Source organism: Kogia breviceps, chromosome 7 (genome assembly GCF_026419965.1).
Source record: "Kogia breviceps isolate mKogBre1 chromosome 7, mKogBre1 haplotype 1, whole genome shotgun sequence".
Lineage (NCBI taxonomy): Eukaryota > Metazoa > Chordata > Mammalia > Artiodactyla > Physeteridae > Kogia > Kogia breviceps.
Window position 1 is genome coordinate 13109522 of NC_081316.1, and position 13989 is coordinate 13123510.

At 65.4% G+C, this 13989-nt stretch overlaps 1 protein-coding gene across 4 annotated transcripts in view; it reads left to right on the forward strand.

The window, feature by feature from the left end:
* DAGLA (diacylglycerol lipase alpha) overlaps nucleotides 1-12563 on the forward strand; it is a 61490-nt gene extending 48927 nt beyond the window's left edge. For all 4 annotated transcript variants that reach the window (XM_059069268.2, XM_067037393.1, XM_067037394.1 and 1 more), the window contains 11 exons: nucleotides 2365-2518; nucleotides 3094-3177; nucleotides 3291-3368; nucleotides 3838-3918; nucleotides 4773-4915; nucleotides 5236-5304; nucleotides 5642-5714; nucleotides 6751-6947; nucleotides 7719-7848; nucleotides 8366-8553; nucleotides 9809-12563. In XM_059069268.2, the coding sequence (XP_058925251.1) occupies nucleotides 2365-2518; nucleotides 3094-3177; nucleotides 3291-3368; nucleotides 3838-3918; nucleotides 4773-4915; nucleotides 5236-5304; nucleotides 5642-5714; nucleotides 6751-6947; nucleotides 7719-7848; nucleotides 8366-8553; nucleotides 9809-10760 (2149 nt within the window). In that variant the 3' untranslated portion in view covers nucleotides 10761-12563. The remainder of the gene's footprint in view (nucleotides 1-2364; nucleotides 2519-3093; nucleotides 3178-3290; nucleotides 3369-3837; nucleotides 3919-4772; nucleotides 4916-5235; nucleotides 5305-5641; nucleotides 5715-6750; nucleotides 6948-7718; nucleotides 7849-8365; nucleotides 8554-9808) is intronic.
* Nucleotides 12564-13989: the final 1426 nt, after the last annotated feature.

Here is a 13989-nt window from a genome sequence, read left to right on the forward strand (position 1 = left end):
CCCGGCCTGTGCACAGCAGCCCGGAGTCCCAGCGCTGGCTGGAGGAAGGAGGGCAGCCCACCTGCCTCAGGCCCAGGCCCTTCACCTGGAGCCGTCCTCCCGTCCCACACAGAGCATGTGCAGGCCACGCCTGCCTGTGGCCCCGCCGCCCTGGCGACACCCCACTCGGCTCCAGCCCTGCCCTGGACGTGTGGTCAGTCTCCTGTGGGCAGGAGAGGCCCTGCCATGGGCCAAGCGGGTCCTCAGGCTCCCAGGACCTTGGAGCCCCTCGGCGCCCCAGCCTCCTCTGGGCGGGAGTGCTGGCCTTGAGGGTGCCACGGGCCCCTCCCTTCCAGGCTGCTGGCCCCGCTGCTCTCATCGGTTCCCCTGGCCCTCAGATCACTGACTCAGGGGCAGCCTTCTCCCCGGAGAGAGGGAGCGCCGCCATTTATCGGGTGCCTATGGTATGCCAGGTGCTTCCTGCATCTTGGGCCTTTGATCCCACCCCGGCCTTGTGGAGCAGCTATCCGCACCTGCCCACCAGGCCCTGGCGGTCAGGAAGGGCCGGCAGAGCAAGGATTCAAGCCCAGGTCTCTGTCTCCGAAGACTACGTACACTTTGGCAGCCACGTGCTCGCTGCTAGAGGGCGGGGCTGAGGTTGGAGAGGGGCCACAGCTGCCTGAAAACGGGGGCCCGGCCCACAGGCCCGGCCCCGTCCCCGCTTGGCCCAGCAGTGGTGGGGGAGGGGTGGGGTGGGGTCTCCCCGAGTAAATGGAGGCGGTTGCCCACCCCAGGCCTGGTTGCTTCCGAGACTTGGCTCGACCTTGGGTTTTTTCAGTGAGGCCTTTTCCCGTTGGGGGGTATGTATCAGTCCCTCAGGTGCTGCTCGAGTGAAGACAGACCTCTGCATCACCAAGATCTAGGATTCTTAGTATCAATAAAATCTCAGCCATCAAGGCAAGGAAGCAGGCAGACACGGGTCACATGCTCTCCGGGCGCCAGGGCCCCATCTGTTGGGTGCTGGCTCCCTCTGGTGGCCCGAGGAGCAGCTGCACTCGAGCTGGGTGCCCAGCTCAGCCGCTCCCCCGTTCATTTGGGGGAAATCGTGCTATATGCCTGGGGCTGTTTTTGGTGCTGGGGACGTAACTGTGAACCAAGCAGAGCAAACCCTGCCCTGTGGAGCCCACCGCCTGGTGGCAAGGCACAGACAAGGAAATGCAGCCCATTGGAGCACATCAGTGTTTTGGAGAAAAAATAGGCTGGCTGTGTTGTCAGGCTTGGCAGGGGCTAGCTATGTCAGATGAGGTGGCCCGGCCCAGGCGGCAGACCTACCATAGCGTAACATTTGAGCAGAGGCCTGAAGGAGCGAGGGATCCGGCCGCACAGAAACCACGAGAAGAATGTTCCGGGCACAGGGAACCACGGTGCAAAGAGGCTGAGGCAGGAATATGGCCAACGCATCCGAGGGGAGTCGGAGGCAACAGGCCAGAGGACCAGGGCCGGGTGGAGCAGGGCCCTCGGCCCTTGCAAGAACTCTGGCCTTTACACTGGACAGGAAGGGCAGCGTCGGAGGGTTTTGAGTGCAGTGATGTGGCTTGACATATATCTTAAAGGGCCACTCTGGCAGCCACGTTGAGAACGTAAGAGGCGAGTAGAAATGAGGACCAGTCAGGAGGCCCCTGTGACACTCCAAGGCAGGGATAAGGTGGCTTGGAGCAAGGTGGGGGGTGGCGGCGAAGGCAAGCGTTGGGAGTCCAGATCTGAATTTGAAGGCAGAGCTAGCGGACAGTGCTGACGGACTGGTGTGGGATGTGAGGTGGGGTGAGGACCCCACGGCGCCCAGCGAGCCCTGAGGGCTGGGGGTGGGGACTGCCGGAGCACAGGAGGCGGGGACTGGGGCCTGGAAAGGTTGCAGTCCTGTGGGACATCTGGGAGGAGGTGTTGCACAAGCAGTTGAATGTGAGCAGGTCTCTGGGGCTCTTTGGCGCATAGGTGGTATTTAAAGCCCAAGACTGGATGAGGCCCCAGGAGCGAGTGTCGCTAGAGAGAAGAGGAGCTCCAGGGCTGACCTCTGGGTCCTCAGTGAGAGGAGGAGTACAAGGAGGCTGCCCCTGAGGGAGAAGCAGCCCAGGAGAGAGGGTGCCTCCAGCCGAATGGGGAGAGCGTTTCAAGGGGGAGGGCGAGTCCCACTGGGTCTTGTGCTGCCGAGAGAGGCCGAGTGAGATGAGGGCTGGGCCCTGGGCCGGGCCCTGGGCCGGGCCGGCGGAGCTTTGCGGGGGAGGCTTTGGAGAGGGGGCAGGGCTGCAAGAACCAGTTGCAGAGAGGATGGGGGAGACTGCTGCCCCGTCGGGGTCCCTGGCTCTGAGCCCTCTGCCACCCGCCCAGGTGCTGCCTGTGTCCCGCACGGCCCCGCTTTGCCCCTGGAGTTACCATCGAGGAAGACAACTGCTGCGGCTGCAACGCCATCGCCATCCGGCGCCACTTCCTGGACGAGAACATGACCGCCGTGGACATCGTCTACACCTCCTGCCATGACGCGGTGAGGAACTGGGGCGGGCTTGCCAGGCTGGTGCAGCCTCCGCCCAAGCCTCGGTCCTCCACAGGCCACTGGAGGCAGGCAGCGCTGCACCTGGGGTGTGTACGCCGTCCCCCCTCAGCGGCAGGGGCCCTCGGCTTGGCTGGCATGGCTGGCCGAAGCCTCCAGTCCTCCCCTCGCTGGGCAGACCAGAGATGGGCCGCCTCCTTCTCCCCACATCCTGGCCTGCATCCGCTCTGGGGCTAGGAAGTGGACCCCAGCCCCGCACCCGGCACTGGGGCTTCCTGGCCCCAGCCTCTGGGGGAAGGACTTGAGAGGGAAGAATCAGGAGGCACCGGGGAGGGGGTAGCCCCTCGGGACGGCAGCACTCAAGGGCTCCCGGGTCAGCGGAATTAGGAAGGCCAGGTAGGCTGTGTGCCGGCTTGTGGGGGGACCTACCGTGACCCTTGCAGGCGTCAGGGGCCCAGTGGCCAGTGGAGCCAGATTCCCGGGCCCTGAAGGAGACCGGCTTCAGTCACCTCCCCAGATCCGGCTCCACCCTGGGGGCCGTTCAGGCTCATGAGCCGCCCTCCTCCTAGGTCTATGAAACTCCCTTCTACGTGGCAGTGGACCACGACAAGAAGAAGGTGGTGATCAGTATCCGGGGAACCCTGTCCCCCAAGGTACGCTGCCCGGTGACCCAGCCCACCCCGTGGACCCCCCACAGCCCCCGAGGGTGCCCGCCTCCTTTTTCCTGTCCCCAGTCCCGCCCCTCACCGCCCTCTCTCCCCACAAGGACGCCCTGACAGACCTGACCGGTGACGCCGAGCGCCTCCCTGTGGAGGGGCACCATGGCACCTGGCTGGGACACAAGGTACCCCTCCTCGCGGGCAGCCCCTGGCCCTCTCCTCTCCGCTGCCAGCACGCAGGCCTGTCCTGTTGGGGTGGGGGTTCCTCCGGGGTCGCTGGGCTCACCAGGAGAGACTGGTCAGAGAGGTACGGACTCGTCTGCAAAGTCCACTGCCCCCCCCTCCACTTGCCAGGACCCCCACAGCCCTGCCCGGTGCAGATCCTGTCCCACAAGAGCTCAAGGAGGCCACTGGGAAGAGATCTCACTGGTTCCTATTAGGCACACCATCCCTCTGAGCCTCAGTTTTCTCATCTGTGAAATGGAACTGATGGGGTAAAGTGTCCGCCAGCGCCCCCAGCCAGCTTGTCACGAGGACCAAAGGGGGAAACGGGAGGGACAGGGTTAGTGAGCTTCCCATCCCTGTGGCTTTGCTGGTCCCTGACAGGCCCTCCCTCCCTCCCTGTGACACCCACCTCTGTTCCTCCTCCCCCAGGGAATGGTCCTCTCGGCTGAGTACATCAAAAAGAAGCTGGAGCAGGAGATGGTCCTGTCCCAGGCCTTCGGGCGAGACCTGGTGAGGCGTTTTCCATGCCATGAGCCCTTGCCACACCCAGCTCGCCCTCCCCCAGGGTAACAGGCTGGGGGACGGGACAGGTGAATGATGGAGCCTCCCCCGCAGGCCAGGCTCCTACACTCTCCTTCCATCCCTGGCTCCCAGCACCCTCCTCATTTGCTCAGTCCCTCCCACCCCCTCTGGCCCTTTCTTCTTTGGTACCAGCTCCTCTCGAACATTCCTGCTCAGCCCCACGCAGTTGTGAGCACCTGCTCGGTGCCAGGCACTGGAGGCTAAAGATGGCCCTGTTCTGGGGCTTCCAAAATGTTGAGTAGAACGCACACAGAAAATAATTGCAGAACAGATAAAAGGGGTGCTGCTCTGGTTGAGGGCGATCTGGGCCCTGCCCACTGCCCACTCCTCCCCGTGCAGGCAGGCAGCCCCTGAGGTGCTTGCTCCCAACTGCCCCTCCCAAAGCCAAGCAGTCCCTGGCCTCAGGAGACCCCAGTCTAGTGGTTGGGGCACAGGGATGGGAGCGGGTGACCAAATGATTATAATAGAGTGTAATCATTGTATTTAAAGGTCTATCCCAGGTGCAGATGCAGTATCTAGAAGGGAGCAAGCCTCTCCTGGAAAATCAGGAAGGGCTTCTCCAAGGAGGTAACCTCTGAGCAAGGTTTTGAAGGATGAATAGGAGTTTGTTATATAGTCTCCCCAAGAAGTTGCTCTGAGGGGGCCTAGCTTGGCCCTTCCTCTGCCCCAGAAGCCACACAGCACAGACATGATCCCAGGACTCTGCGAAGCCCCCTCTGCCTCCCTGGTGTCAGCTTGGCAGGCAGCGGGGCAGGACTCTCAGGGCTTCTCTCGGTCCCCAGGGCCGCGGAACCAAACACTACGGCCTGATAGTGGTGGGCCACTCCCTGGGCGCAGGCACTGCTGCCATCCTCTCCTTCCTCCTGCGCCCCCAGTACCCGACCCTCAAGTGCTTTGCCTACTCCCCCCCAGGGGGCCTGCTGAGGTGAGCAGTCTGGGGCCTCAGACTTGGCTGAGGGCGACGGGTGGACCGCGCCGGGAGCTGGCTCGCTCAGAGGGCCGGACCGGGCAGTCTGGGTTCCGATCACAAGGGAACCCGGGAACGGCCTGGAGAGTGGAGGCGGGGGTTCTGGCAAAAGCCACGTGGACCCTGGGATCTCGCCCCAGCAAAGCCTTGCTGACGGGATAGGCGGGCAGGGAGCAGGCAGCCCCCCTCCCCAGAGGGTCTCGGAGTGCTGGAGCCGAGCCCGCTTGGGAACACCGCGCCCCTCGCCTGCCTCAGCACCCCCTCGGCTTCCCTTGCAGCGAGGACGCCATGGAGTATTCCAAGGAGTTTGTGACAGCTGTGGTCCTGGGCAAAGACCTTGTCCCCAGGCAAGTCGCTCCCTCTCTCCACCTGCCTGGCCTGGGCTCTTCTCCCACCTCGGGGCCTCACCCAGGTGCCCCGTCTCTCTCACTCAAATTCCCACCTCCTCGAGGGACCCCAGGATCCCCGCGACTCAGGTGTCCGGGGTGAGAGATCAAGGTCGGCCTGCCCTGCCTGGCCTCCCCTTCCTGGCTGGGCCCTGCCGAGCTGCAGGCTCTTCACCCTCCCCGTGACCCTGATGGCCTGGTCTTCCTGTTCCCGGGGGCCCTGCTGCCCCTCCCCCCCGCCCATCTCCCCGTCCCGGGCCAGCTCAGGCTGACGGCCCCGACTTGCTTCCTTCTCCAGGATCGGCCTCTCCCAGCTGGAAGGCTTCCGCAGACAGCTGCTGGATGTCCTGCAGAGAAGCACCAAGCCCAAAGTGAGCTCACTCCCCTCCCTGCCGCCGGGGCACCCTGGGCTCCGGGCTCCCCGTTTGTCTTCTAACCCACCTGCCCCTCGGCCCCCGCCACGTGAGGCCAGGCTGGGGTATGGTTGACGTCTTGGGGACGTCGGGCCATCATTCAGGACTGGAACCGAGGGCTCCTGAGTCCTGACTCCTGTGGCACAGAGCTGCCTGCAGTCGGGACAAAGCAGTCCCGAGGTCAGTGCTCCGAGTGTGACAGGAAGGCCTCCTCCAGAGCCCACTGCGATGCCCAGGCTCAGGGAGGCTGGAGGTCGCCTGGGGCGGGGCTCTGGGGGCAGTTTGTTCTGGTTTTCCCTGCAGCTGAGCCGAGAGGACCAGCCCTCCCTAACCCTTCCTCGGGCCTGCAGGGGACACTGGGGGCTCTTCCTGTAGCATGGCCTTCAGCGTTCCAGGCTGGGGGTGGCCGGCCAGGCCCAGCAGGGCCTCTGTGCCCCCAGGCCCGCCCTCACCCCATTCACCCTCTCAGCCCAGTTGGGACCGTTGCCAGCCTTGGTGCCCGTGACCATCTGGCAGGCAGGGCACCAGGTGCCGGGGTGAGCAGGCAACGAAGGCATAGGAGGAGCCTAAGGACATGGAACTGCTCCTCTCAGACCCAGTCCCGGGTGCTTATCAGGCCCAGGAGGCAGGTGGCAGGGAGCCGACCCCGATGTGGCCGGGCCTGGTGGGTGCAGCCGGACTGGGCTTCGGGGTCTGTTCTGCCTCTGACTTATGAGACAACCTAGAGCGAGTCCCCTCCCTTCGCTGGGCCTGTTTCCCTTCCGCTAGCTAAGGGGTTGCCTGGCGTTCGCAGCCCTGAAGTTCAGCCATTCCACGTCCTCTGTCCTTGGCACCTTTCTGGCATCGTGGCCGCTGGACACCTCAGCCCCCGCCTCTTCACGGGGCGCTGCCCTGCCTCCTGCCCCACGGCCACCCCAGCTCCCCCACCATCACCTGTGAGCTCTCCCGGGCGGCGCCACTCAGCTCCATCCCCCTCTTCTCCCTGTCCCCGCAGTGGCGCATCATTGTCGGGGCCACAAAATGCATCCCCAAGTCGGAGCTGCCCGAGGAGCTGGAGGTGACCGCCCTGGCCAGCACGCGGCTCTGGACCCACCCCAGTGACCTGACCATCGCCCTGTCGGCCAGCACCCCTCTCTACCCCCCCGGCCGTATCATCCACGTGGTCCACAACCACCCAGCGGAACAGTGCTGGTAGGTGCTGCCCGCACCCCGGTCAGCTGGGAGGCGGCGGCGGCTGGGGCAGGGGAGTGGAGGGTGGGGCCAGCCTTCATTCTGTCACCCTCGGGGCGTAGGTGCAGAGGCTGGTGACGGTGGCCCAGGGCGCCCACAGCCTCGGGCCCTGGAAGTGCAGCGACAGGCCGATCCAGAGCAGGACTCCAGTCTCCTCTCTTGACGGTCCCCGGTCTTCGTCCCCAGTGTCCCCCAGGACAGCTGTCCCCACTCGCATCCATTTGAAAGCGGACGCCCTGGAGGGTCACCCTAAAGCCCTAGCCAAGCTCACGCCTCAGTTGTCACTTGGCATCGCGGCTGCGATGAGTTGACAGACAGCTGGCGGGGGCAGGAGAGAGAGCGGGAGAGGACCCCTTCCCGCGCTCTCAGAGGGTTGGGCTGCCTCCTCGACAAACGGCTTGCGAGCCGGGACCCTCCCTGGGGTGGAGCAGGTATGGCCCAGGCCACAAGCAGGGGACGGGCTATGCAGGGATCGGGGCTGAGGCTCAAGGTCAGGCTTTCCGGCTCCGTGTGGCATAAATGTTCCCGGCCGCGGAGGGCTGGTGGCGAGGGCTGAGGTGAGGCAGAAGCAAGGAGCCCGGGGACACAGCCCTGCTGCTCCAGCCGGGCAGGGCGTCTCCAAGGCCACCCCACCCCCACCAAGCCAAGGCAGAGAGCAGGGCCGGGGGCCTGGGGGCCAAGGCCAGGCTGCCCCCCGCCCGCCCGCTTCCCTCTGGCCCCTGCGCCCCTCAGCTGCTGCGAGCAAGAGGAGCCCACGTACTTCGCCATCTGGGGCGACAACAAGGCCTTCAACGAGGTGATCATCTCGCCGGCCATGCTGCACGAGCACCTCCCCTACGTGGTCATGGAGGGGCTCCACAAGGTGAGCCCCACAGCGCCTGGCTGGCCGGGTCTCCGTCCCCACGTTACGCACAAGGGTGCGACGCTCCCTGGACACTCAGTGGGCCAGGGAGCCCACTCGTGTCCTGGGCCCCACGCCCGCCTCTGTCCGCACCGCCGTGTGGCCCCGTGGTGGGTAGGGGCTAGGAGACACCCAGGAACCTGTCCCTGAGGCAGGCTGAGCTCAAACCCTGAAGGCCACCTGGCACTTGGTGGACGCGTGGCCAAGCAGGGGCAGCCTTGGCCATTGCCCGGCCATGGAAGGGCCGACCGCAGGGCAGGAAGAGTCCAACCCGTCCTCCCATCTGTGGGGCGGGCCAGGCACGATCACGGGGCCCGGCCCCGACCTTCCGGGAGGAGCCGGGCCCTGTGCGGGGAGGAGAGCAGGCCCGGCTGACCCCGTGAAGCTCTGCTGGGCCTGAGAGGCCGGGCCTGCCGCCCCGCCTCCACACGTCATTGTCACCCCTCCGCCACCACCAGCTTCCCGGTCCCGTCCCCAGGTGCTGGAGAACTACAACAAGGGGAAGACGGCCCTGCTCTCTGCTGCCAAGGTCATGGTGAGCCCCACAGAGGTGGACCTGACTCCCGAGCTCATCTTCCAGCAGCAGCCGCTGCCCACGGGACCACCCGTGCCCGCCGGCCTGGCCCTGGAGCTGCCCGCCGCAGACCCCCGAAACAGCAGTGTCAGGTGAGCGCCGTCGCCCCGCAGCCCCGCCCGTGCTTTCAGCGCGCGAATGCTCGTGCACACGTGCATTCTGTGTAGGCGCCGGGCTCTCGTACGTTCACGCCACCCTGTACACGTGCGCAGGAGGGACTGAACTCGCCTCTGCCGCTCGGGGTCTCTCCTGCTCGGCCCCCACTGCCCCCCAGCCCGCCACCACCGAAGCTCACGTGGGCTAGTAGGCATCTGGGGATGCACAGACCCCTGACCACAAACGCACAGATTCACTCATAGCTGTTACACACGTGGCGGGCAGCCACGTGTGTAAATCATGGGTGCACCTGTGCCCAGACCCAGCCTCTCAGATACATGGGCCGACTGACATACAGATGCCTGATATACGCGCAGAAACACAGGCGCGTACACGCTTCCAGACGCAAACACACCCCACATTCACACGCACTCTTTTGGGGGTTGGGCTCTGAGGCCGTGGCTTCTGGGGTGGGTGGGTATCCTCCTGCCTCTCTGGGACCCTTCCCGCTCAGGTCCTGGGTCCAGGTTACAGATCTGGCCTAGAGGCTGCTCAAGAGGGTGATGGCTGCTTCCTGGCCCTTGGTGGGGACACCTGGACCTCTCTCCCTATCTTACAAGCATTTCCCATAGCGGCTGCGTGACCAGATGGGGGAGCCAGTGTCTGTTCGCAGCCGCAGTGACTGCTGCGTCCCCCACCCTGGCCCTTCACTCACTCCCTGCAGGCCCTTGTGCGGAGACAAGGGGCTCCAGGGCCCCATCCAGCAGAGGGCTACACTCCATGGGAGAGGTGGGAGGAACCCCCGGGTGAGGAAGGAAGCGATAGGAGCTCAGGAAGGGGGCCCAGAGGGGTGCTGGCCCAGAGGGTGGGGTTGGACCCAGCGGGGGTGGCTCTGGGCCGTGCTCTCTCCCTCCCTACCTTCCCTCGTTCCCTCTCTACCCTTCCACCTCTGCCTCCAGTGACCTGGGGCAGCCAGTCTCTCTGGGCCTCAGTCTCCAGGTGGGTACAGCAACGTCGGTGCAGTGATGGACACCAGTGCAGGCCCCCGGCCCCCTCTCCCCAGCTCAGCCCTGCATCGACTCTCTTGTCTTCTGTCTTGGGGTCTCGTGAGCTGGTTTTTAAAAGGGAGGGTTCCCTGTCCCCAGACTGTTCAACCACTTTCCCCTCCTCCCCCTCCCCAAGTTCCCTCCTGCCGGGGAGCTAGGGGTGGGCCCCAGCCCCGCTGAATCTCACCCCTCCCTGCCCCCTCAGGAGCAAGTCCCAGTCTGAGATGAGCCTGGAGGGCTTCTCGGAGGGGCAGCTGCTGTCCCCTGTGGCCGCGGCAACCCGCCAGGACCCCGTGGAACTGCTGCTGCTGTCCACCCAGGAGCGGCTGGCGGCCGAGCTGCAGGCGCGGCGGGCGCCGCTGGCCACCATGGAGAGCCTCTCGGACACGGAGTCGCTGTACAGCTTTGACTCGCGCCGCTCCTCCGGCTTCCGCAGCATCCGCGGCTCGCCCAGCCTCCACGCCGTGCTGGAGCGCGACGAGGGCCACCTCTTCTACATCGACCCTGCCATCCCCGAGGAGAACCCGTCCCTGAGCTCGCGCACCGAGCTGCTGGCGGCCGACAGCCTGTCCAAGCACTCGCAGGACACGCAGCCCCTGGAGGCCACCCTGGGCAGTGGGGGCATCACCCCCGAGCGGCCCCCCAGCGCAGCCGCCCACGACGAGCCGGAAGAAGGGGGTGGCGGCGGGGCAGCCCCCCGCAGCGGAGAGCTGGCGCTGCACGACGGACGCCTGGGGGACTCGCCCAGCCCTCAGGTGCTGGAGTTCGCCGAGTTCATCGACAGCCTCTTCAACCTGGACAGCAAGAGCAGCTCTTTCCAGGACCTCTACTGCATGGTGGTGCCCGAGAGCCCCACCAGCGACTACGCCGAGGGCCCGAAGTCCCCCAGCCAGCAAGAGATCCTGCTCCGCGCCCAGTTCGAGCCCAACCTGGTGCCCAAGCCCCCAAGGCTCTTCGCTGGCTCGGCTGACCCTTCCTCGGGCATCTCGTTGTCGCCCTCCTTCCCACTCAGCTCCTCGGGCGAGCTCATGGACCTGACACCCACGGGCCTCAGCAGCCAGGAGTGCCTGGTAGTGGACAAGATCCGGACTTCCACCCCCACCGGCCATGGGGCCAGCCCCGCCAAGCAGGATGACCTGGTCATCTCGGCACGCTAGCAGCCCAGGAGTTGCTGCCAGCTGAGGCCCGGGCCAGAGCAGGTCGCTCCTCAGGCTTCTGGTGGCTGCCCCCCAGGCCGGGCAGCTTTGAGGAGAGGCCCCCGCGGGGCCAGTGTAGCCTCAGGCATTGGGCATTGCTGCTGAGCTGGGGGGTCCGCATCCCTACCTCAGCTTTGGAACCCCCAGAGCCAAGGCAGCTGGGATCTGGGCCCTCCAGATAGGGAGTGACAGGGAGGGGCGTGGAGCAGGGAGAAGCCTGGGGCAGCCTGCCAGGTGGACAGGGCAACACTCCGCCCTCTCAGCCTGAGTGCCCCCCACAGGGGCATCCTGGCACCTCCTATTCCGGGACAGGCCACGAGTATGCTGACTCCCCGTCACCGCCCTCTGGCTGCTCTCCCAGGGTGGACACGGAGAGCGGCCCCCTCCCCACGTATTCTCATCTGTGGTCCAGGCTGGCATCTGCCCTGGCCACCCCCAGATCTGGTGCCTGCTGGCCAGCCCCCTGGGGTGACCCCCCCCCCCACCAAGGTGGCCCGCAGTGCTGTGTATGTTTACAGAAGCTGCTGGGCTGGGCTCAGGATGTGTCCTGGGCTTGCAGGCCCCCTGACCCCTGCTGCAATCATGTGTTTAGTAGCCCCTTTCTGGGCAGGCAGGCGCCAGCCTCTACAGGGCCCAAGGCAGCCATGGGGCCTGGAGGGGCCTACAGGAGGGTGGGGTCAGGGCCGCCCCTTCTCTGCTTGATATCCCTCATGCTGGTCCCTCGGTCCATGGGTCCTGGGTACCCAGGCCTGCCCCATTACCTCCTGGCCTGCCTTCTACCCCCGGGGATCCTGGCCACTCAGAGGGTGGAGGGCACAGGTGTGACCAGCCCTGCCTGCAGAGTCAGTGCCCTGGAAGGAAGGAGGGCCCCACCAAACCCCCTTTTAATCACCTCCCCCCAGGCCTAGGCACCCCAGGCCCTGGGCTCTGCAGCCAGACACGCCTCCACTCTGCGCAGCTGCCCCTCCCCGCTGGCCTGGGCTCTCTCCTGGGAGCGGGCCTCTCCTCCTTCCCACCCCCTAATGTCCTGTTGGCACTAAGTGGAGCCAGGCATCGGGTATTGGGGGACCCGGCTAGAGACCCAGGAGGGCCAGGGGCCCTGGGGCCATCCCGGCTTAGCCTGAGGCCTCCACAGCCCCCACTCGGGAGGGTTCCTTCCCTGCTGGGTTGGAGAAGCAGCGGGGAAGTGGAGCCCCCGCCTGTCCCCAGAGGCGGAGTGGGCAGGGGGCGCAGGCCGGCGCGGGGCGTGTGTGTGCATGTGCATGCGTGTGTGCCGAGGAAGGGGCCGCTGGGGCGCCCTCCCCGCCCTGCCCGCCCGCTGCCCCTCCCAGCCTGCCAAGAAAACAGGCAGCAAGCATGATGCGCACCGTGTGGCGGCGGCCGCGGACGAGCTCGGCTTCGGACACGGCCCCTCCCCCTCGTCTCGCCGGCTGCTCGGACCCCTGGTTTGGAAAACTGGTGTGTGCCGAGGCGTTGACCGCCCGCTTGTGCCTTCATTCCCTTGGAGGCAAGGTCCCCCAACTCTGGGCCCGCCCGTGGCCTCCCGGGGTCGGCTAGGCTCCCCTGACCAAGACCCCTGTCTCATGCTCCCTGGTACCTGGGACCTCTGTCCACCCTGACACATGGGGACAGAGACCTGGGAGCTGGGCCTCCCTCACCCTCCGCGACTCCCAAACCTCATCACACGCATCAGGCTCCTGCCCCTGCTGGGCCCACCCCCTTTCCCGCACAGAAGCAAGATGGAATCAGTGGCTCTTAAAGTTTAAAAAAAAAAAAAAAAAAAAAATAAGACAAATCATAAACCAGAGTAGAGTTCCAACAGGCACCCCAGCCCGTAGCAGGGAGACTTGGGGTCTGGCCTTTTAACTCCTCCTCCCTCCACCAGGGTGGGCCTGGGATCTCTGAGGGGGCGTGGTACCCACCCATGCCCAGGACTGAGCCATCAGGGACAGACCCCCCCACCCCCAAGGCTGCAGCCACACAGGGTTACAGGCTTGGGGCTGGGGCAGGCTCGGACTCAGCCCTGGACGCTCCAGGGTCAGCCCACATCTCACACGCCCCCTCCCCCCCCCCCCCTGCAGGATGGGCCCGCTGCGTGTCTCTCCCTTCCTCTGCACACCACACTTGGGGGGTCTGAGCCATCCCCCTCAGCCCAGCTCGGCTCAGACCGACCCCCCACTCTGTCCCCCAGACCTGCAGCACAAGGTTTCCCGGCCGTACGCTGGCCTGTCCTCCCAGGGGCCCGGGCGACCTCCATATGCAATGGGTAGTGAGCAGCTGGGCCCCGCAGATACTCGTGCACTGTACGTGCCATTCTCCCATGACTTTTTTTGTACTTAATGTATGAAAGATCCAAACTAATATTGCTGTAAAAAGGAGAGACAAATTAATATAGCTTATTCTATAAATATATCTGTATATAAAGTTTTCTGTATATTGTATAGAGCTGTGTATAAACTGGATGTAGAAGCACACTGGCCGCCTTGAGTGACCTCTCTTCCCCGCAGGTGGGGTGGAGGCTGGGTCTGTGTGGCAGATTGGCGGGGGGGACCTCTGCGGTTGGCTGTCACCGCTGCCGATGCCCTGGTCCGGGACCACACTTTGAGTCGCAGTGAGAGAGAGACCAGAAGACCCTCAGGGCCCCATTTGAATGGGGGGCAGCTCCTTGTTGAACCCTACCTGCGTGAGGTGCGTGCCAGGGGCTCCGTCTGACCTCATTAGGGCCTTGAAAGATGGGGCTTCTTGGCCCCTTCTCCCTGAGGGATCTGGGGCTCTGAGAGGGTAAGTAAACTGCCCAAGACCACAGAGGTAGTGATGGGGTACCAGGCAGGTCTGACAGTGCCTGCCCCTTCCCCCCAGTGCTGACAGCCAGGGTGGGGTGAGGGCACTAACACTCCCTGGCCGGGTAGCGCTGGAATGCAGGGCCCCCCTGGAAGTCTTCGCTGAGGGCTTCTCTAGGAGGGTGCAAAAGACCTGGCCAGGCCCAGGGCACCCCAGGGACGCCCTCCCAGCCTGGCCCCAGGACAGGGAGGCCCGGCGAGTGGCTGCAAGGCCACGGTGGGCAGGCAGCTGGGCCTCCAGCCAGCCCCGTGCCCGGGCCTGCCCCCCTCCACGCAGCAGATGGCGCTGTTCCTCCAGCCAGTCCCAACCGGACCTACGCCGCGCGGCCCAGGCACTGACCCAGCCGAGT